The sequence below is a fragment of the Amblyomma mixtum genome, chromosome 6, assembly GCF_055824585.1.
Source record: "Amblyomma mixtum isolate Tamu chromosome 6, ASM5582458v1, whole genome shotgun sequence".
Lineage (NCBI taxonomy): Eukaryota > Metazoa > Arthropoda > Arachnida > Ixodida > Ixodidae > Amblyomma > Amblyomma mixtum.
Window position 1 is genome coordinate 152,004,595 of NC_143017.1, and position 24,502 is coordinate 152,029,096.

At 44.4% G+C, this 24,502-nt stretch overlaps 1 protein-coding gene across 4 annotated transcripts in view; it reads right to left on the bottom strand.

Moving 5' to 3' along the window:
• Positions 1-1,345: 1,345 nt before the first annotated feature.
• The window catches only part of rsh (Rap GTPase activating protein radish), a 473,381-nt gene continuing 450,224 nt past the window's right edge, over positions 1,346-24,502 (bottom strand). For 2 of the 4 annotated variants that reach the window (XM_089549687.1, XM_089549686.1), the window contains exons 12-18: positions 23,404-23,458; positions 22,317-22,437; positions 21,009-21,180; positions 15,092-15,201; positions 13,743-14,175; positions 12,738-12,820; positions 1,346-8,842 (exon numbers count right to left, since the gene is read on the bottom strand). In XM_089549687.1, coding sequence (XP_089405813.1) covers positions 8,678-8,842; positions 12,738-12,820; positions 13,743-14,175; positions 15,092-15,201; positions 21,009-21,180; positions 22,317-22,437; positions 23,404-23,458 — 1,139 coding nt within the window. In that variant the 3' untranslated portion in view covers positions 1,346-8,677. Of the gene's footprint in view, positions 8,843-12,724; positions 12,821-13,742; positions 14,176-15,091; positions 15,202-21,008; positions 21,181-22,316; positions 22,438-23,403; positions 23,459-24,502 lie in introns of all 4 variants that reach the window. The other 2 variants (XM_089549688.1, XM_089549689.1) reach the window with 2 other exon arrangements.

Here is a 24,502-nt window from a genome sequence, read left to right on the forward strand (position 1 = left end):
TCGTGATGCACTGCACATTCTTTTGAAAACGTTTAGCTACGTGCTGAATCAATGACAAAGACATCCTGCCGTTGAAGATGGTGGCACTGCTTCGGTCTCGGTGGCAGTTCCTATATTTTAATCGAATTGAAATGCAAAGCACGCGAGAACTCTCATTCTCGTGAACGTTAGAGCACCCCAAGTTTTCGACGTTAAGTCACTCAGCTATTCCGGCTTGCCTTATAGACTTATTCAGCTGTTGCAACTAAGCATCCTGTAATTGTTCTTTTCACAAAATATGGCAGTCTTTTTGAATATCGCTGCAGCTGAAGTGCGCTTAAGAGGGGGTGAGATTTGAGAAGTAGTAATCATAAAGTATTCCGCATCAATGGTATAATGAAAGATATGTAAATCAATGTTGACACAAGTAATGCACAGAAGGTGTGGTCATAGAAAAAGGTCAAAAATTGTTGAAAGCATTTGTACAATTTATTTAACTGATTTTGTTTTTCTGTCATTTTCACACATTTTGCAGTGCGCATTTGGCAGTGCGGAAAGGCATATATCTATGTCACAGAAGAGTAACTAAAATTATTGGCATGAAATTAAGGCTACATTGCCTAGAATTTTTCTTCTATTTTCGTCTATAGTGGTTTCTCTGTGTTTACATGCCATCTTTTATTGTCCTCAGTGTCCCGGTAGAGAACGAACGCGCTCTAGTGACCGGTTACCCTATAGGGTAACCGGTCACTACAGGGCGTTCGTTCTGGAGGCAATTTCTCCAGTGAAGTCATTAAATACGGCGCAAAAAGCTCTTCCCGACTAATGTATACAGATAATCTTCTTTCGTTAACTTTGTTTTAATTTTTGGCTACAAATATTAAACGTTATTCCTGAAACTATGACCTAGTAGCATGAACAAAACGACAGCATCGGAAGCTTTAATGAAAATAAGAAATAATTTAACGCCTGTAAAGTTTTAACAAATGCTCCACGTTATCTCTCTACGATTTAGTTTATCCTGTGTGCTTTACTTCTAGGTGTTGCGGTCTTAGCGTAAGCCAGCTAGAATTACTGTTGCTTCAGCCGCACATGAGTAGGACCATTTTCTTTTTAAACATAATACTGTTTACATTGATCCCATATCATGCACTTTATCGTTTCTAATTTAACTCAGCCACTCAGTTTTGTAAGTGGGCCAATTCGCTAAGAAGCGATGCTTGTGCAGTACACGCAGTTGAGTTCAGGGAGGCGTTGCTGCAACAAAGGATGATTTGCGACGACGACTCAGTCAGGTCAGGTGGTGCCAGTCACAACTCGCTGCCGCCACACACATAGAGAATGAATGAACAGAAAGACTGCGGTGTCACCATATTTACCAAAATACATTTATTCAGAGAGCGTGTTTGGTTCAGTGAGTGCAATGTGTGCAGTGGGGACACGCTTCATGATTTGATTCTATTTCTCAGACCTTTTGCCCTTGTCATCAGAGATGAAAACAAAAATGACGCAAATAGCCGACAGCAGAGGTGTTTTTGCCTCGCCCTTGTTATCGGTTACACATCAATCCAAAATGCAAGTCGAAGGGCGACAAGCGGTTGGCATTACCATCAAACACGCTTACTTTTTCTGTGGAAAAGCCCCTTTCACACACAGTTTTCACTCCAGGTAAGGAACACATGAGAAGCTGCATTGTATCCTTTTGGACAATGAACAAAATGCTGTAACCTTCGCGAAAAAGTTCATGATGTTCATACACATATCTCTTGTGCGTCAGTTAACAGATTACTCAGATGGATTATTCTCCAAAAATTAGGAGACAAACAGAATGCGCAGAAAAATCAGCAGTATTGTGCCTTGTTAGGCACAGACAAAACCGGTCTTTGTGCTATGGCTTTACCGCTACCGATAAAAAAAAAAACAGTAGAACACACATTGGAGAAGGTTTAGCATCACAAAACAATGATGCAGCTCTGAGTTTTACTCTCGCACTGGGTTCATCGTAACGGAAATAGGGATCGAGAACGCCTTCAGGTTAAACGTTTATAGAGAAGGATTTCTGCCCACGTAGAAGAAATTTAGGCGACCAGTAACCTCAGTACACTGTCACACTTCCCAGAAGTATTTTTGCACACCTCAAAGAGACGTGGAGACTGCTTTCATTATCGGTTTACATGTTACCCCTCCGTCCAAAATAAAAAGATAAGGTTTCACGTTTACAACTGTCAAAAACAGCACTGTAAGAAAAGGAGAGAACAAGATGCAGTGCAGTTATTCGTTCTCGAGCATCGCACAACTGCAAGTTCATTTCGACATCAAAGCACAAGGGAGAAAATACGATTCAGTCACAAACCTCAACAGAATGAATGGAGCACGTGAAAATCCTTCAGGAGAAGGGAAATATGCTAGATCCCGTCTGCCGGAAGAAACTAAGGTTTAGTACAAAAATGAAGACGACGTCGTGGAAAGGTGAGTATTTTCTCCAAGTATATCGTTCATTACCTGCCATCAACAACTCTTAAACATCTATGACTGACGACTGGCCTGTCGGCCGATGTATTATCTACACTGCACTATTTATAAAACAGCCGTCTATATAAAATTTCAGCCTCCGCGAAATATGCCCTGCTACTTCTCTCTTCTGCTCTCGAAACTACAACAGCTGGCAACGACAACAGCGTGACAGAAAAATACTCTTACACAGCGCTACACACAGTGTATGCATATACAGCTCTCTGCATATAATTTACACACTTTTTGCACAAAGAATATATATATATTTATATAATATATTTTTCTTTCTTGGTTTCCAGCTATAAGTGCCTACAGCGCAGAACACGTAACACGCTCAAAAATGGCGCGCAACATACCGATTTTGCTACCAGTTGAACGAATAAAGCTCTCCCTTTGAACTGGTTGTGGGATAACAGGCACAGCAAAGTCGGGACCAGATGGAATAATATTGCTTTATATTCTACGTGCATTCCAGGCAGACCTCTACGCAAGCCTTGCCATACTCGGACGAAACAAGTGACTATCTCTGTTTCCCACTCCAGATATACTGTGTTCAAAACTGAGGACGCCAACGACTACCTTCACTTGAAGTGAAAAGATACGAACTTTACAGCTGAAAGACGAAATAAATACTTGAAATTGTGCTGATGTATTTGTAACGAATTCAATTAAGCAGTTATGAAGCCCTTCTGAAAATTGTGACTCGTTTATGGTAAAATACAGCAATGCCTTTTATTTCAAGCTACATTCTCTTTCGGCAGTTGTATATTTTTTCCTTAAGCAAGGAAAAATATCCTTATCAGTTCTATGCATAGAAAATTGAAATTCTTGCCGACACGAAGAACTACGAAATCGACTTTAAACAACATTCCCAAGGGGGTCTAAATTACACGTTCATGATGTCAAAGCAAGAAAGTAGAGCGTAGGTACGAATTATTCCAATGCCTCCGACCGCGATCGCTCCATTTGCTTTTCGTGATTTAAGCGGCAGTCCTGTTCAGAACTGAAGCCAGCGTGATTCTCTCTCCATTGACTAAAGTTTAGCCCAGCGATTAATATACCATAAATTTATCTTTCTTTTGACATTGTGTCCTTTTTAGTTTCCGACAAAAATTCCGTCTACATGCCTCGCAAAACGCTCCTCTCTTAAATGTTTGTTTACTTTTGCGAAGACACGCTACTGAAAATGTCGCACTGAACCTAATATTTCGTTGATTTGGTTACATGAACGATTGAAATTCTTATTCCACGGAATGTTTGCAGTCGGTGCCTCAGTACCACCAACTCTTTAATCCCACATAAACTTGTCTCACATGAGCTGTGCACGTCGCGGTGGCTTATCGTCTATGACATGCTAAGCACCTCCTCATTTCGAGGGTGTTCATTCTTGTTCGTGGCAACGCAGTTCAAGAGAAGCTGTGCTCTTAAATTTTTATGCTCATTAGAAAACGTCAAGTGCTTGAGGTTTATCTGGCGCTCTTCGGTGAGGCATGCGTTATAATCTTCGATATGCACGTAAAAATCCGTGAATTCGTTTCACTCCGAAGAAAAGAAATAAAAACACGCATTTTTCTGAAGTAGCCTTCTATGCGCTGAGTGTTCTGCGCTGGAGCACTTTTCACGGGAGGGAAATGTACAATTGCGTGCATCCTAAAACGTGTATAGTTTCTTTTTTCTCTTGAGCTTGTGGCAGTAGTGTAGAAAACAAAAACATTTGCTCTGTTCTTTGACCTTCATAGGCACGTGTAACATACGACATGAAAGTGCGGTGCCTGGTGAACGTCAGCACGCGAGCCCAGACATGCGCAGCAGTTTCGTAATTTTTGTTCTTTTTTTTCTGTATGCGCGAACTTCACCCCTAATGAATAGAAATTAGGCGATATGTTTCAAAGTGATGCAGCTTTAATGTTCTGGCTACAAATAGCCTTTCACAGCGGAGAAGGACGTTTGTATCGACATCGAACTTACACCCCTTGCCATTTCTACAGACTTTGAAATACTATGCAACATTCATTACCACACGCAGAGAACGTCACTAAGTTTTTTTTTCTCCCTGCACATGATGGAAAAGGATACTATGTAACCATTTTCATGTTTCTGCGTTCTTTCAAGCCTAAGTTTAGCGACAAAAATTTACTTGATTTATATGCGCTCTTCTAAAGCGCCGAATTTCCATTGAAACAGTTGTTGGACTCGGAACAAGATGATTCACTTGCCTTCCGTATCTAGTAGCTATCGTTCAGACTAAACTACTAGGTGGTAGCTTTGAGTTCAGGAGTTAACTCCGTGAATGGTAGCACGAGTAAGATGCCATCAGTCACTCAATCTCTCAGATTGGAGGGCATTCATGTCACCCATTAAAGCTTACGATCGCGGTTTTCTGAGCTTGAGTGGTACTCACCTAAGTTCTTTCGCGCGGCGATATTTACCATGTTAAGAGCTATGAGCGTATTGTTGTATGTTTGGAACACTAAGCCTACATCAAGCCAATTGCTGGAAGCACCCTAAGTAGCCATGAATATTGTTGACTTCGGATATGCTTGCTGCCCAATGCTGGCTTGCAGTGCGCATGCTACGTCCACCAAGGCACGAGATATCCGTGTGAGGCACGTTCGGTGGAGCAAACAACACTGACGTGTCCGCTTCTTGACGCATTTTCTTCATTATCTCCGTTTTGTTCGTTCTCTTTCTTTTTTTTTCGTACCAGCATGCAGGAACAAACCTAACAGCTACACATCACTCTATACAGAGGACAGGGTAACACTCAGTGCCTAGAAACATGTGCGCACAAAGTACTACGAGCGACGCATCCAAAAGTTTATTACCGTGTCTACAAGTATGTGCGGAAGAACTTGCATACGACACAACATTGCATTGCTCGAAAGGGCACACTCGTGCTCAATGCCATGTGTTTTCTCATAGTTTCTTGCTCAGCAATTTCAGTGATAGCCATTGGCAAAAATAGCCCAAGTCGGCGGCGCTTTTAGGGTTGAGACAATTTGATATATAAATATACTACGGCTAACGTCAAAGCCTCATGCGGTAACTGAGTGAGCTGCATAAAAATCTTTCATCGAGCTTAGTGCGACCTTTGTAACAGACAGATAAACATTAGTCAATTTTAATGATAACGACATTCATTTGTGTGCAGCCGCGAGGCATTGCAGGGAAGGGGATTGCAGTGGTCGCAGGACTATAAAACTAAAGCCGTGAGTAACTAGGGCTGCAAATTTAGTACGTTCGCATCTACAGTACAAAAGTAATTTGCCGACTTGGTATACTCATTAACCTCCTTGAGTAAACAGCAGTACTTCTCTCTTTAAAAATATTTTCTACTATATTACAGTTGGTGCAACGTCGCTTTTGGTCTTGTGTCTCTTATGGACGCACCCTGCAATCTCACTCACACGTCATTACCTCCATGACCTGAAGTGCTTAAAATCGCGGAAAACTGTTCTATGAAGAAAACCTTTTTAATCTTAATTTTTGCCACTTGGTCCATGTAGAGACTGGCTTGAGCCTATTTTATGTTTGTTTATATATATATATAAAGAAAACGTTTCTCTTCCAGTTCTGCGTGCGCAAAGTGTCTTCACATTTACAGAGAAAGAAACTCGAGCGTTGTCTAGGGGCTTAGCACTGAATAAATAAATGGCATAGAGCAGCATTAATTGCTCGTAATCGCTTTCATGATTACTGGCTTAACAACGACATTTCAGTGAAGCAAGCGCAAGATCGACGCTGAAACAGATGCCAGAAAATTTCGCGGTGTGCCAGTCGGAAACTTCCGCTCCATTTCCCCTGAACGCACCTTGGTATATGCTATGATACATATGCCAAACAGAACATTTTTCGTCGTGTTTTATGAAAACAGCTATATTGAAATCTGAAAATGCACATCCCACCTCTTGCAATAATACACGCACACACCATCTCTTGCAATAACACATGTGCGCATTATTGTGCTGATGCCCCCGGTTCATGTGCACAACAGTTTTGCCAGAAAGTCAAAACGGTGCACTTCAGGAGCTCGGGTAAAATCTCAAAACACATCTCTGTGCAGCTTACAGTATTTGAAACGGCTATGAGCCTTCTGTGAACACCTATCGGCTTCACAGGGAGCCTGAATGCCAGAGTCACTTTTCGCGTGCACCGAGCAGATAGGACACCAAACGACGCACCGTCTTTGAATACAAATTTTCAAAACACATGTTAACTAAAGAAACATTCAATACCGAAGGACTAATTCACCTTAAATATCTGTCATGCACAATCGCGGCAAGAAATGCCCTCATAAAAGAAAAAAAAATACCTTTTGGCAGCAGTCCCGATTCAATTAATACTCGGCACATTATCGCATGACCAGACAAGTTGGCAGCTGAACAATCGAAACACTCAGAGTCTTTGGCCTGCCGCCTTTACAACGCGTTGTCCAGACAAGGTAGAATGTCAGAGTTCGCGCTTCGTTACGCTAAGAAGACATGAGCCCTCACACATTAGGTGGAAACATGTGTCAGCCAGTTTGACAGTATAAACTTACATACTTTATGTTACTAGTGCCTTTATTTGAGCAGATCTAGATTTTTTACTGCACATCTTCCCCACTGTAATAGCAGAACCATGCATAGGCTGATGAATGGTGGGTTTTCTCGAATAGAATCATGCTCACTGAGGAAGAAATAGATATTTAATTTAATAATAAGTATTATCACTGGATGGAAAGTTTAAACCAATAATCATGCTAGAAGCGCAGTGATGTAGATATTTTTCTCTTTTTAAGGCTAAGTTACTAGTTGCTGGTGTCATCTCATGCGCACCTCACGCACTTAGCCATTGAGGTATTGCCAACACAAATATTTATCCGTTTTTTCTCGTCAGAGCACGGGTCGTTATCTAGTGTGTTGGATACATCCTAGACTCTTTTTGCGTGTACAGTTTTGACTGCACAGAGCTTATTCGAGGAAAAAGTGCTCCTTTGTAGGTAAAATTCCACCATAGAGTGTAGACGCACACTGCATTCTTAATGATTAAAAAGAAATACAGGTGGTCTCCATTAGCTTTGCAACTGGCACAGAACCTTCAGAACACGGAAACCATGCCGGGTGTTACGTTTCCACCTCTGGACGATTAGTTAGTTCAACAGCTGAACACATTGAAAGATGAAGTCGATAGTATGAAGGAATCCCGTCTGGCCGGGGCAATACACTAAAGAAACACTGATGCCGGCCAGCTAAGGTGGAAAGCAAGAAACATGACGTTTCGGCTCCCAGCACAGAGGCCTTGTTCGCAATCAATAAGTGACCGAAGTGGTTCGCTTTTATGCAGGAGCGTACGTATGTCGCGTTCAGACTGACATCGTTACGATTCAACGTATGAGGGCTTGTTTCTATGATAAGCGAATCCAGATGGAGACGTGCTATTGTTAATCATTCTCTTGCGATCATCTTTGACTGATCCTATCAATCTGATGGCCAATCACGACCTTGTGCTCTGAAAGAGCGTTCGTGTGTTTTCATGACACCAGTGTTGCTGCAGCCGTTTTGTGGAACTTCCCGTTTCGCCGACGCAAGCAAGGTCGTAGCCTGCGCGTTAACAACACCCGAAATATTTCTTTTTCCGACTTGGCGTTTACGTTTACCAGCTCCTGACGCATTTTTCTGGCCAGGATATGCGCCAGCTGCACGTCATTTCTACTCTCTCAAAACTCGCTTGTCCCGGGAACACACCAGACAGCAGCCCGCTTTCGAAGAAGCAGGTCGCCCAGCGTTCCACGACTCGACAATTGTCATTTTGTTGCGTGTACGACGAATGACGTAGTTATTCGCAGCATGCGAGTTTCCCTGGTACACTTTACTCGTCCCCTGCTACGTCTTCAAATCTTGCGCATATTCTTCTGGCGCGCTGCATGAGAGTGCCAGCAAAAGCCCCCTTGTGGATAGCGAGACTTTCTGAATTAAAATGCAGGTAGAGACCTGTCTGCGTGCCTGTCTTGTAAACACTTAAAAACAACGTTTAACCTTCCAGTGAGGGGAGAACGTGAAGATGATATTCACTGCGAACAAGGCCCTCGAACTGGAAGCCGAAACGTCATGTTTGCTTTCTAACGTCAGGTTGGTAAACGTTGTTAGTCGTCTTCGGTCGCTCTGGTGCAGGTGGCATCCGATTATTGGTCGTGGCAGCGTCGTTACCTTCGGTATCTGGCGAGCTTTTGGCTGAGCAAGTATCGGTCTCTGCGGCCGTCAACAGCCTCGATGTACGACCGCCGCACACGGAACATGCCGGTGTCAGCCTGGTAGAGTAGAGTGTCAAGGATCTCCTCGTGGCTGATTGTCTTCGTAGGGAGTACCACCTGTGGCACACACACACACAAAAAAAGAAAGATGTTGGGTTGAAAGATGCACGACATGCGCTTTTGTAAAATGTGCGTACTAGACACTGTAGAAGTATTATTCATTGGCAACAAAACCCAAGGATAAGCACCAGTTCCTTGCGCTGGTGAGCAAGGAAACTCAATTTTTAAGACCACAACAAAACTGTTGCGCACAAATGACACAAACTGAGCGCGCAAAGGGACACACCCCTCAAGTTGAACCAAGGTTTATTTTCAATGCGAGGCGAATTATTGTGATGACATAAATGTGCGGCACTGCGCCAGTGGCTTGCCAGTTGAGACACTCTGCGTGTCCGCCGCACATCTGACCAACTTTAGAAGAAATTCAACATGTACCAAGTGAAGTTCCTGCTATTTGTACCCATCATGGTGAAGAGAATGTGTGCCAAGGTGAATAAGGTAAGCCCAGCAGACAAATGGAGAAGAAAAAGGGCCGGACGTGTGGCCGCCACCACCAGAGGAAATTTTTAGAATATACGAAAAAAGCGGCCTCGAGACAACATTATCTCCGGCACCCGCAAGCCAGCCAGACGAGCTGATGCATGAAAGGGTCTGTCAAAGAACACAATTACGCATGCGAAACGACCCCGTCATCAAAATACCCAGCAGCGCATAGTTTGAGGTACGTCATTCTAAATTCACCTGAATTTTGATCCTCTCAAGGAATCAAACATAAAGATTATTGGAGCATTCACTTTGGTTTGGGACAACGTAGTCCCTGCGTCAGCGCGACTTCGATGGGCCGCAGCAAAAAAGAAAAAAATGATCATCAAAGCGATAGATTCTGGTGTTTATGCATGTTTGTGTTTCAATGATAACTTCATCACAACCATAAGTCTATTACGTATTCGCGTTTATTTTAGTGTTCAGTATAAAATCATAGCGCCCACCAGTCGTGTGTTGTTGTATACCACTTACGTTTTCTTGTTTCATAAAACTGTACGCTTAAGGAGCGGTCACTTCTGTAGACTCTCGTGCTGCCCCTACCCCACTGGCTGTCATGGCCCGGGAACAAGCATATGGTGGTTTCGTAATATGCCCACATGGCGATGACGCTAGGGGGCATGGAAAAGACTTCGACGGCAAAGCTGCTTATTGGGCGACCCTGTACCCTCTTAGAAAAGAAAGCAGCCGCGCGGTGGCGATAGCAACACGTTTACTTGGTGGTTATTAGTGTGCAGGCTGCTCACCACGCTCTATTTAAACATGACACGACATTCCGCATATCACGCGAACAGTTGCGGCGAGAATAATACGCAATATGCCTTGGTGTTTGAACTTTTCTGACGGGTCACGCTTGCAAAGTATGATGGCTCTTCGAGTTTCGACGCGAGTGCAGCAGTGACATTAGCTGGGACATGTACGAAGTAACTATACTAACTTTCGCTAGACAAGGCGTGAGAGGGATTTGACAGCAGAAGCGTGCTCCGTAATATTGAGTCGCGACTGCAGTACACCTTCGCGAACAGTGAGGCCGACCCACATGGAACAATTTTTTTGATGAAAAACGAAGAACGCCGTTCGGCAGTGTCTGTCGGGCGGATGTCGGCCATGAAGTAACTGTTCGTCGTCGGTTTACCAGAGCTAGGCATGTTCGCCAGCCAGCCGGCCGGCCACTCGCCGAAAAAGCGCAATGCAGACGCCAGCGCGCATAAACCAGACTCACTCACTACTGCTTCGGATTTCCGCCCTCCTCTTTTGAGTCGCCTAGCAGGCTGGAGGGAGAACGGTGACGAAAGCGGCACGCATCGTGTGCTATACAGAACTTTAGAATAGCGAATAGTACATCGTAGGCAAACACAAACGCGACGATAACTTGTCACAGTAGCGCCATCTGGTATTTATGAAGTGAAAAATTTTTGACAACCGACGTCTCCCGAAAGGCGTAGCAGCTCCTGAATCGTCAACCTAAATAAAAATACGGAATACTTATAGCAAATCCATTTTGTTGCAGGTGATACTGGACAAAGCAAAAACCCAATGAGCAATTTACAGCCACTGGACGTCCCAAAAAACGCTGAATTCTATCCGAAACGAGGGCCTTGTTTCAAAGTGCGTCAACATGTTCGCATGTACGACCGTTTTTCGTCGTACGTGGCGCAGCCCGGCGACTGTATGCCGGCCCTTGCCACGCTAAGTTCGCAGTGAAAGTTCGTCCCAAGTGGGTTGGCTTTAATCGCGTTGTGCAGGCATACGCTAGGCAACTTGCCTCACGTGGCGCGCATAAGAGAATAAGGCTGCACACCGATGGTGATAACCAGGAGCACACTATTTCAGAAAATAAACCTAGCAAAATACTGTGGCAATACTTTCGAAATTTACTGCAGCCGGTGTATCCGTGGATGTGATTGCTTCTTGGAGAAGCAATCAATCAAAAATATCTTGGAGTCGAATGAACAAAACATTAGGCGCTATAAACCATTCAACCAGCACCTGAGACAGATAGAAATAACTACACGTGTACCTGTTTACCTCTCTGTCGTCTATTATATGATAAGACAAGCTTTATGAACTGAATATGGAAACCAAAGAAATTGTATCTGAGCGGTTTACCTAAAAAGTCCATAAGTCAATAGTATGTTAACATTAGCGAAACAAATGCAGCAGAGAACATTTAAAACGATGCAACTAAAGACCGCACCGTACACACTGGGGCTATCATATACACTTTTTCCCCTACCATTACCCTCGTTTGTGGGACTTTGTACGTGAAAAAAAGTGCCCTCTTTACTCTTTACTGCATACAGCTCAAGATAAATCAGACACTAGTTTTACAGTGTTATTGACACAGGGTTGCCTTATTTTGCGTGCACAGTCACGGAAGGCGTGAAAGGAGCTGACGGCACAACACCGGATGCACTCATTCATATTCGAGTGCGTGAACGCTCATTTTCCTGGAAATTCAACAGGGTTTTAGGAACACGTGGCGTTACAGTGCAACGCGTCACATCGATACTATCTTTAAACTCGCTGTCTAACGCATAGAAAAACTGTTTGCCACCATTGGCTGTGTCATACGCTCAATTACCAATAGGTACCCAGAAAACTTCAACCAAACAGGCTGGATTTATTGTCCAGCGAGTGCCATGACAAATAGCGGCAGTATACTTAAAACATCGTCTAATGCACACACCGCCTCATGAGGCGCTATTACCTAAAGTCTTTTACAACTGGGCTATCACAAACGCTGGAATTCGTATCTCTTGTGAGACATACCACGTGCAGTGAAGACACATTCAACAGTACCAAACCTTCCACCGCCCAATAATTTTTGTTGGCATGAGACCAAAGGCCGAGCTGCGTTGGTTTTCTGAGGGCAAACTCGCAAGAACAGCGGCGAAAAATCCCCTACCGAAACGATACAAATGAACCCCTCGTATGAAATTATGGGAATAAAGAGTCCAAATGATATCAAGAAATATACGGAAATCTATGTGCTGTCCATAAGTGTTCCGCAAGGAATCCGCAAGGAGCTATACGGACAGTACTGCACCCGCTTGATTTTTATATGGTGTACATGACGTCACATAGAGCCTGTATGCTGCCATATCTGCTGTCTATATTATCCATATCGACTCCGTATGCTTTTTACAGACACCATACGAGCCATATGGAAAACAAGATATTATGGGACCGGTCATAAGGAATGTTTCAAAAGGCGAGCTATTGTCAATTGTTCGTAATCATATTTTTACAGGAACTTATGACCCTCACTTATTACAGCTTATGACAAATTTAGATAAGCCGTATTACATGAACTTCTAAGCTCCACATCCTGATGATCCGGCTTTGTATGTTTTTGTGATAAAAAATAGACTAAAGAAAACAATTGATACTTACTTTTCATACTTACTTTTATTAACTCTTGCGGCGGTATGAGGTACAGCTTCAAGTCCCGGGTCAGTCGGTTCATGGTGCACTGAAGTTCTCTCGGATCTGAAAATGCGACGAAAGAAAGTCATCATAAAAATTGGGTCACCTCGTTCAAGAGAGAACGCTAACGTAGCATTTATAACAAAGAATCAAAGAATGACAAAGAATGGCATGACAAAGAATGGCATTTTCCATCTGGAAAATGCCATTCGAGAGCACTCTACTCAACAGCGAAGCGCCCTCTAATAATGTGTCAATCGAGCGTTGCAGTGTCATCCGACGAATCTAAGTAGCAGAAGGGGCTTTATGGTATGGTGTGCCGAGTCATCAGAACGGACAGTCGTTGTGACACACACACAAAAAAAATATAAGCAAAGCATGCATTGAAGTTTGAAGCGCTACCTAGGTGGTATGTGCTGTCAAAAGCTCTGCAAGACCGATGAATCAATGGGAAGTATTAGGAAGGAGTAGTGCACTCCCGTGTGTTAAATCCTGCTGCCGTAAAGCCTAAATGAACACCTCTGAGCAGTTCCATCTGGTAAGCTTACAAGCAGTGTATGCCAATGAACTACTGTTTTTTGCATTTTAAGGATTCCTAGCAGCTTGTCCATTTAGCCTCGCTCCCATAAAATTACCCTACTGCCACGCAGCTCATAGCTGACGTAGTTAGTGTAACTAAAAAGCATTGCCATCATAATAGCGCTTATCCTCGATTTTATCGGCACCATACCCTCTAAACAGAAATGAGTAAAAAGAGAGTAAACGGTCCTCTAACACGCACGCTTTTATAAAAGGTTGCGCGCTAGAGGACAGCTTATTCCTTTTTTACGCCCATATAGTCCTATCAGTGTTTGTAGTGTAGGATTAAACTTTCGTGTACCACGAACATCCTATAAACTTTATCTTTCTTTTACCGGCATTATTCTGCTGCGTCTTTTAAAAAAAATAGCCACTAAAAATGTAGGAGAAAACTTTGTGTGCACACCAGGTCTGTTGATGGCCTTGACATGGTGCTTGGCCCACCGCAGCATGACTTCGAACTTGTTCACCTCGGGTATGTTCAGTTCGCGGCCGATGATGGTCTGGAACATGGACTCGGACAGCTCGAGGAAGTCCTGTCCCGCGAACAGCGCCGCGGCCCTCGTGTCCACGAACTGGAGGATCATGTTGACCAGCTCGGTGGCCGACGTGTAGCGCCAGTAGTAGTTCTCCAGGACGTTGAGCATCCCGCAGACGACCGAGAGGCGCAGGTGTTGCTTGGCGTGGTGGAAGCAGGCCTGCATCAGCTCGGGCAGGTCGTAGTGCTCGGCGGCGCATATGAGCCCCGGGATGGACTCGCAGGTCAGAGGGCACGACCCGCAGTGGAGGTAGTCCACCAGCAGCTGGAACGTGTCGCTGTCGAACTCGATGATGTTGAACTGGGTGAGACATTGGCAAGAGGAATGCTTGCGTGGGAAAATGGGTGGGTCTGGAGAATGGCCGCGGTCGTGTACGCTTGCACACTGACCGCTGCTCAAGCGCAGCTAATTTCAAATCCCGAGAGTGATCACGACTGACGTGTAGGAAGGACGGATGCTACGATCCTCTTAGGTATAACCGATCACGGTGTTTTGCTCAACGCGGAGTCCAAATGTCCTGATCGTGTTCGCATGTTGAGAGCAGCGGTGAATTTAAGTGAAAAATATTTTGAGAAAATATCGCTGGCGCTCAATTTTCTCCCGAAGAGAGTTAAAGAATGCTCTATTTGAGTAAGACCACCAACTGGACATAAATTCACCTTTGGTAGAGGGAACGCATAGTTACCGGTTGTGGGACGAGAAAAAGACTGCAACCAGTTAAATTATAGTATGCGCATCATCTATTAGCCCTTTATTAACATCATCAGAGCAACATTTATTAGCCAATTTAATTGGGAAATGTCATAATATATTCCAGTTCTTGTTCGATCGCGTCATGTGTATGATTTATTTCCGAAGTTTTTTTGTGACATCTGACGGAAGTGTTCCTAGAAGTTGCTGCCTACGTTGATTTGTTTTTGCTTGAGGTAAAAATTCTGTGATTGCGAACGTGTCCACTAGAACCCATGATATGGATGCGCAAGACATTTTCTTTAACTGAGGTCAGTCCTTATTTAAACTGCTGGTGAGCTTCGCTGCGGTAGAAGTGCGGAAGTACAGAAACTCCTTTCAAGGTGTACGCGCGAAGAATTTCTCTGCCTTTATATCACTGGAAGTATAAGAGAATAAGACGGCGCTCCACGCTCATCGCCAAGACAAGCACTGTAACTCAGTCGCGTAAAAACTGCCGTTGAGCAAACATGGGCGGGGCTCTTACCTCGTGTTGACACAGCTTCGTCCTGTCCACCTTGTGAGCGTCCGCGCAAACACTCAGCGTTACTGTGGTCCCCGCCATTACAGTATTTTTCTCTTTCTCCTTCTCCTTGCCTGGAACGAAATAAACTGGCCATCAAAAGGGCACACCCTCTCGTAATGTCAACCAGCCGCGTATTACGTCAGAGCGGGATACAGGTACAGCCCTCCCATTTCTTGTTAATATCACAGAAGAGCCGACCAGACGGGCGTTCAGTGTCCCATGCATGACTGCGGTGGAAAAATGGACGAGAGCACGCGCATGCGCACAGAGTGCTTGCCAGTTGCAGCGTCACCTGCTGACCTGTTCTGCTGATGTGACAGAACCCCCGCTGCTCGTCTGCAGTTGCCAGTTGCAGCGCCGTCTAATAGGCTGTTCTACTAACGTGACATGAGACACAGCTGGAAAGCGCTCAATGTGCATGCACGTACTCGTCCGTTTCTCTCCTGCGCTACTGCAAGGGACCCTGTTACCGTGGTATTACGCTGTACACTTTCCTTTCTGCACGTACACCTGAGAACACATGATGTGATGCACCGGAGAAATAGCAACTAAAGCCGATCCGGCGACGGAACCAACAACATTGATTTGGTTCATTGGTTTATTGGGGTTTAACGTCCCAAAGCAACTCAGGCTATGTGAGACACCCAACAACATTGATAATGATTTATGTTTCCATGGAAGCTAGAGACTAGGCAGTTCCATTACATTTAGGAGTGCCACATGCTCTGGAATAGTAAAGCATGCACTATGCTAGATAATTACCTATACGCGCTCAGCCCTCTATGCTTTTAGCACGCATAAAAATAAATTTGAAATGAGATCTGCCATTTATATTTCTGGTACCTAACTCCAACTTTATATTAGGCTTTTACAAAGTACATTCGCTGCTCCAGAAGGAAGCAATATTCAAGATTAACTTCTTCAGCTCATGAAGCTCGTACAGGCGCCAGGAGTGTAGTCATATACGAGCTCGTTAGGGGCCTACTGGTTAACATGACAAAGTAAAGCGTTTTTCTGTACCATCACAACTACTAAGAAAACTTTTTGTTCACAGCCATGGCTACCGCCACATCCATGTGGTCTCGAGTGTGCAACCAACCAGAGACAGAGAGAAATAGAAGGTGCGAGTGTGTCTGGTGATGCTACTATACTACTCAGGCAACTACATCGCAGTGCCCAGTGGGTACACGAAGGGAGGCAGGTCTGAGTGCAGGGAGGTGCTCCTTTAAGATTTACTACCACCTATTGGTACTCCTCACATGCGCCGGCGTTATTCTTTTTGAATATTGTCATTGGTCGCCTAGCCGACAGCTGAAAATTCGGCTTAGGGTTCGCAACTGTACACGACGCACACTTCTATCGAAACTAGCGCTATTCTGACGATTCTCCACTTCTGGGCTCTCGAAACCACAACTCACGTCTGTTTTCTGTGGTGGCAGTCATCACGTCCTGCGTTGTTCAAGGCGTTGCTGATACTGAATGCACACCGGTCCATCTTATGTGGCTGTACTACACCCTTGTTTCAAACCATTCTTTACAGCCTGGATGGACGTACCGGATTTAGTGGGATCTTTCAAGAACTTGCTTCCCTGAGTAATACTAGTGCGAGTAGGAGGAAATGAAGTCAGTGGAAGTAAATTCAACTAATTCGCGCACTTTTCACCGTCCCTGTAAAAAAAAAAATGGTGTACAGCTGTATCGTAATCTCAATGGGACCGTCCACTCCCAAGCCCATGATATACGACCGCAGAGAGCACGTTTTCGAGAGCACTCATAAATCTTATGTCGCAGAGCCACCTGAGAAGAGTTTACGGGCCAGGCCTATCTGAATAGCATCACCAGAGTTCAACATCCGCGAGGCCTACCCCTCTCCGCCCAAGATGTCCTTTATAGTGCAAACCCTGAAGGGCCGCATTCTCTTTTTGGCATCAAGTGAACAAAATTAAGCTTTGGTTAGGACTTAATTCGATAACGACAACTGTACGTACGCAGTTCACTCCGGTCAAAGTTCATTCCGCTACCCTTGTAACGTTCGTGGTCTTATGGTCACATGTGTTCATTAAAGCAGTCGCAGTAAGTTACGACGAGTGGGCAGTAATAGCTTTAGAAGGAGGTCGGTCAGAATAACCTCATATTAACAGTTCAATCAACTTTTACCACGATATAAAATACGGAAACAATTGTTCTCCCTGTTAGGCCGCTGGGATGTTTTATTGCCGAGCACAACACCAACAGTATCAATCTCAATATGCAACGTCAGGTTGTAACGACTTTACGCGGATGTTGGAGAGGAAAACAACAGTTCGCTACTGGCTATTCCACGAAGATGAAGCAGCATGCCAATAATGTGAGTGATGAAGATAGGTTGCTGCTCACAGTATCTGTGCTAATCATTTTTACTACCTGATTCCGTTCGTTTTCAAAGCCACCTTCAAGCGCCTGTGTTGTGTGCGTCCTTCTGTGTCTCTTGTCCCGATTTGCGCTACCTCACATACCATGAATCACAGTTACCGACTCGCCCAAGTTTCTACCCTTGCAAGCTTAATGTAATAAAACGAAAATAGTTTTAGCCAAGGTTTAACAGCGCACACCGACCAAAATACTCTGCGTTTGGTTGCTTAAGCGTTTCTTTGGAAGGTAATCTTCAAACTTCTGCTAACCCTCAAAACTAACCCTTAAGTCAGGTACTGTCTTAACGTCATTACTGTCCAAGGTTTTTTCGCAGCGCCTATTTCCTGCGCATTTCCAGCGCATTTCCTGCGACGCAGAGTGGAGCCTTCTGTTCACGTGATTTCATATAATCACCAATGTTTCAGTGCATTTATAATCTCCAATACACCAATGCATTTGTGGCAAAACGTGTTTTCTCGATAAGCCTAATAACCAGCTACCAAGGCGGAAATGAGTGACGTACTAATGCGCGTGCTAACCAGCCAATGTTTACAGCCTTCTAGAAGAGAAATCGCCAAGAGAGGTACGAGCTCGCTCCACCCTTTCACGCAAATGAAAAGGGTGGGACATCGTCGGCGATGCATTTTACGACCTTGCGTGCCCCTCGCACCGAGAGCCAAGTTGGCGTCATAGCGCCGCGCAGAGCAAAGTACCACGTTGCTCTCGTCCGATTTCCTCCCAAGGCCGCCGCGCCCCGCAGTATTTTCATCGAAATCGTAGCGTTCGGAAAGCCTTGTCGTCGTCAGAATGACCCACTACGCCGGGCGCGAATGAGCGATGGCTCGAGGCAAGCCGTGATCGAGTGTTCCATTTATAGCCCCGCCCATTTGCCGAAGCTGTCCCATATCGCTTGTATCGGTGGTGTTATCCCGGATGCAAACTTTTCGGGCTTCGTGACCGACTATCGCACTAAAACACTGGGTGCTTTCCAGACACGCGAGTGATAACAGTGGAGGCGACAGGCGACCCTCCTTTTTTATGTAACAAGAAAATGAAGTGAAATGCGTGACACTAATGCGTTTTGCAGCATATATAGCGTTTGCACAAGATGTAGCACTCGGACTTTCACTGGCGTGCTGGAATGGCGTGCATAGATTATTAAAGTTGTGGAGCCCAGTGCTGAGCAAACATTCGTCTGGTCGGGTATAATCACGACGAAATTGTAAAAATGGACGTCAACCACATTTCCTTATTTAGCGGTCTTATTTCTTCTTATTTTGTAGCTGGCATCCAATTTACAGCAAGAAAAGTTAAGTTCTGCATGCCTTTTTCTCTCTCATCGTGCTCTATGGAAGCTGCTGCAGGATTGTTTACAAACTGTTTTCATAATTGCTTGTTTCGTAAACATGTTTTAAAGATAGTGACTTTGAAGAAGCTTGATGGGCATATGTTCTTAAAAGGCTTGGCTGCAGCCATCACTTCGCGCCCTAAATGACAACTAACTTTGACTTCGGAAAAACCCTACACGGTACTCAGATATGAATAAAAATTAGTATCAGCGTTGAAAAATATGCAATTCTTGATTGTTCCCTTGCGCCAAAGCTGATCTTTTCGCGGCTTTGTAGGTCAAAAATCAAAGCCATCGTTATTAAAAGGCCCAGCTAAAGAAAGTAAACGTTATCGGTTCCCTTAACGCCACGACTTGCTACCTCCAGTGTTACAGAAGAAATGAGTGGTCGTTCTTGTCAGCTCATGTCGCTAATGGTAGGATGTTCGAGGTACAGTATGTGTCTAACCCGGGTTGACAATCATCCCGAATGATGTGAAACTATCGTGACATGAAGACAAGTCCCCAGTCCTGACTTGGTTTTGTCGGGACAGCTTAATGGGCCTATTTCTGGTCTGCTTAGATTCGTGGACGATATGGCATTCGCTAAAAGCCCCCAAACAGAAAGCAAAACAGCGATCGCACTTAAGGCAGTCGCGGCGTGGATGTGACGGGGGTCAGCTTTTCACCGACACTAGCAAGAAAAGCTAGTTTCTCTGCTTACAATCTTCTCACCTGCAAGCGTCAAGTTCAGCGTAAATCTAGCCCGTAATGTTCCAAGCTACAGCTGTTCTCACTTATGATTAATTGGTATCTAACGTAGGACTTAGTTATGCAGCTTAACTTCTGCCTTATTGAACTCTCGCTGTAATAAAGATGGTACTGTTCTTTGCATGTGTGGGCTTTGCTGATGTGTCCTAAATGCTGCTTCTACAGGCGGTAATTCCCGTCTTTCTCTGTTGTGTGCTAACTGTGTCCAACACAGCACAACTAGTACCAGTTTTTAGCTGTTAGTGATTGCGGCTGGGTTGCACTAGAAAGCAAGACAAAAGCGCGAGAAAAAATACTGTTCTATGTGCACATACCAAATAGCTACCATTCTATACTTCCTCTTTTGCCATTCCGACTTCGCACACTGACAAGTTGGCAACCATAGATGTAACAAACAAAAACTTAAATCTTTTCATGCTTCGCTCTCTGGAAGGATGGCGTAACGATCCACCGTCTTTGCTAAGCGTCAGTTGAGAAATTGTCTGAATACCCTGGTTTATGCCTTAGCTCTTTCCATCGAAGTAGAAGGTTAAATGCAAGTGCATGCTGTGAGGTCAGCTACTAAATACCTGAGCCTTTGAAAGATGTGCAGAAATAGTAAAAGGAAAAAGTAAAAGGAAAATTCTCCACCGAACAGTCCCTGATAGCACGTTCTAAGATCTATAATCGGGCTATTTGTCAGTCGTACATTCGACAAAAGCAGAATAAAACCAGTTGTCATTACGTATAACGCAACAGGACTTGGTTTCGTCTTTTTTACTTTGATTTCAGCGAGTATCGCGCAAGGCTGGCAAATTGTTTCAAATGTCAGAATGCGCACTTCTCGAATTCTCCGCCATAGATACCAAGCTCCGATGAATTTCAAAATTTCAGAAGAAGTGTATTAGCGTGTCGCAACCACTTACTTTCTCCTTGCGTCTCATTTCTCCTCTTTGTTCTCCTTGTGACGCGCTCATTAATCGCCCTTTTACAGCGATGGCTTTCCTACATGGCTTATGCTAAAGTCGAAAGATCTGCACACGAGCGCAGTTAAACCAATGCACAAACGCGAAGCTTTCTTTCTTCTCTAACACAAAACGCAAGCGCAACGAAGCAGCGAAGCACCGATGTGTAGTACATCAGCACATGCTGCAGGGAGCCTACAAAGCGACAGCGTCGTGGTGCGGAGGCTGAGGAGCACGAAGGGTGCAGCAAAGGCCTTAACAGCGAAATAAAGAAGAAAGAGGAAAGAACAACAGAAAAAGGAGAGAGCGTAGAGAGAGAAAGGGAAGGGCAGGAGTGGATCGCGAAGTGAGAAAGAAAGAGAGAGCCAGTCTCTAGAGGCAAGCGCTGTGTGCGGGTTGGTATGTAGTATGTAGAGAGAGTAAGAGGTTGGGCCTTGCCACTTACAATTGCACTCACTCTGCCAGCGCTTGAGGCCCCCGATATCAGGTATTAAAGGGTCCTTACTGCTGCTGCGGGAACTCCAGCCCGTCCAGTTGCCGAGGCGGGAGAAGGCGCGAATCACCATCGGGCTGGACGGAGCGCTCTTGTTGCGCGGGCTCTCGTGGATCTCGGGAACCTGCGGCAGCGTACGCCGGTGGACGTCAGTCGCGCGTCTGCGCCACAGGCGTCGTTGGAACACGCAAAAGAAATGAAGCCTTCATACGGCCCGCAGGCTTTGGAATCGTACAGGGTCTAGCATTTCGACGATACCGTCTTGACGATATTTTATTGGAAAAACATTAGAAGCACCATATTCTTATATGCCGCCATTAGAATTGTTGCTAGCGGGCGTGTCTCAGAAAAACGGCACTGCGTTTATAGTTACTTTGCACATCCAAAGAAAGCAAAAAGTGAGATCTACGATGAAGCAGGGCGTCTTGGAAAAATGTCATTGTGATTTTTTAGTACGCAACTCATAATTAAGAAGAAAGCCCTGGTGTCACCGGAACTGAGTAATCGTTATGGCATTCCTCATTGTTTCAACATGTGCGATATGGTTACTCCGGTGAGCGCAATGCTTATGAAGATGCTTATGCAGTGACAAGCGAACCCTAATGTTTGCCCTTCTCACACTGAGCCCAGATGTAGCGAATAATGAGCTCTTACATGTTATTATGTAAAAATGCTGTTTTTTTTTTCAATGATATAATACAATTTTGCTTCTATTATACTAGAAAATAGGCAATGGTTCGAAGGTTCAAATTCATGTCGGTTAAGCTAGCGAATTCAACACAGCAGTGTAAAAAAAAATCTTTCCCTACCATGCTTAAATGGATTTAGTATGCTTCATTTTCTTACAAACAAAAATATAAACTTAATCATGTAAATTTTAGAAATCATTGTCAGTGCTTTTTTGCATTCAAAGCAGATATCACTGACCCCCACCGAATTATGTACTAGGCTAAAATGATAGCGCGTAGGTCTCCAGTAGATCACTGGGGTGAGCATATGTGAACTTCAAGATGTGCGCAACACCCAGCAAGAACATTCGGCACAGCTGAGTTCAGCAGGGGTGTATCCATGACCAAAATGTGAGGATGGACTGGCACCAACTTTGTTTCCGTGTAACGCATTATGGAAAGAACGCTACGACGCTATCGCCTTTTCACCGCCTGAATTTATTTTGGGGGGAATGAATGTCGTGACGGTGTCCTGCTTTCCTGTCAAGTGTTGAATTTAGTAAAGCAAGTTGTCCTCTAGGATTCGACTTGCCTGAAGATAGTTGCTGGACTTGGGTCCTGACGGACTGACCACTTTAGACGGCGTGTCTGCCGTTCCGCCCACGTTGAAGCCGAAGCCGGTGCTGAATCCGTACAGCATCTCCAGAAACACACTGCAAAACGAGTTACTGGTATGAACACAGCACAACGACCAAAACCTTCTCATCGTGCACTCTTAGGTTGCTGCCACTACGGCTTATTGCTATCAGAGCGCAGAACATTGCAAGATATCCTGCTGATCGCACATCATGGGCAGCATGGTTGGTCGGCAAGTGACTGCCCACCTGTCAACGTTAGCTCGATATCTGCGATTAAATTGATCGATGCGCAGCCACATACGAATTTGGCCCATGAATTGCCTCTTCTTGCCCTTCCGACTAGGCTCGCTGCTATAGAGACACTATTTCGTGCAAACAGAACGCGTGTGCAACTTACGCCCGTCTAATCAAAACCGCTAAGAGTTGGGTAGCTCTACATGAACACTGCCCGACTGTTCCAGGACCCCATTAAGAAGGCTGTTTGCACAAAAACGAAGTTAGGGGGATAGGAATGTACCCATGCCTCGCGGTCCGGTTGATTACGATAGCCAAGGATACACAGTGCAAAGATGGCGCAGTTGAATCATGAACCGTCTTTTTAGCCAACAGCTTTCAGTATTTCATGAGATAGCCTCTACAGCGTCAGCGACGTTGCCTGTTTCGCTGAAACATAACCGGCAATTCTTACCTGCGGACAAAAGGGAAATCACGCTTTTCGCGTTAAGCCGGAGGAGCTCTCTGTCCATGACTTCAACTGCCTCGCTATCTTACCACTCAACAAATGCGGGTAAAGCAGCCTATACATTTTTTCGTGGCTGAATCACTCTGTTTAAAGAACATTCCTGGCGGAACATCGAGAAATATGCCTAATACTGCATGAGTACTGTGAATTTCAATGTTGGTTGAGTGTACACCGTGTCTTTCGTTACATTCTTTACAGAAGAGAGATGCAGTTCACAAGGAATTATTCGAGTGGTTCGAATCGATTATTAACATGATGATGTAGTCAAGTGAACGTGAGGCAATGAGACCACTGCTCACCGACTGCGGACTCCTAGGATGGCTCTGACGGCGTAGACTTTGGTCTTGTCTTTACCTGCGTGCGAAACATCACGAGATAAAAAATAGGATTAGCATCGGCACAATGAAACCTCATATGTCAGTGCTTGAATTAACACTGCTGTAACACTGTGAAGGGAGTGTTTCTTGATGACTGTTTCGGCCTGATTGTAGCTTATGTATGCGAAACATTTGTTGATCCCAAACTTGTCCGACTTCCCGAGCTGCACTACACATCGCATTCGTGTCAAGAAACCTAAATATAAAACGAACTTGTAATCATTCATTTGCTGCGCGATAAAATATACAGGCAGAATGCGACCACATACGATACATTTTCCTGGCCATAAGCCTGTTTTTAGGAGACAGTTTCAACGGAGAAACCTTACCGTCTTCTTAAAGTTACAGTGCCATCAATAATTACGGATGTCACGAGTAATTTTAGCAATAGTAGTGATAGAAAGGATGAAGCAAAAACGCACAACATAATTAAGAAGGATTGCATGCGAATGATGTCGTTTATTAAAACTATTGCGGTCACTTCCCAACATCCCCAGCCTATGCAATGCAAAGCATGTAGCTTTTATGAATTGCCAATCAGGCCAGAGGCCCCAGAGCAGCTGGAAGTTGGAAAGTACAAAACACTGTCATACATATAAAACAACATAAATACATATAATTTTCGAAATACCTTATCTATGCAACAATGTCATTCAGAGCGCAGGACCATAGTAGCTGAAAAAAAAAAACAAGGAAAGAGAGGCAGCAATTCTATTGAAGCTGTCCTATCTTTTTCCTTATTCTTATTCTGTATTAACAGGTTCAAAATGTTGCACGCATAAACTTCATAGTGACATGTTTTGATTTGTTTAAACCCGTATTACAAGAACACAGGGCACTGGTTCTTTCAGCAATATTTCCAGTAGGTTCCGGACGAAAAGTAAAAGAAACATATGGAACATAGTATAAAGACTCGGCTGCCTTCATATGATGGTTACCTGAGCAAAAATTATCCCTGAGGGGTTCTTAAAAACAGTACCAGCTAAAGTATATATTTTAGTGCTACTTATTTTTAATACAT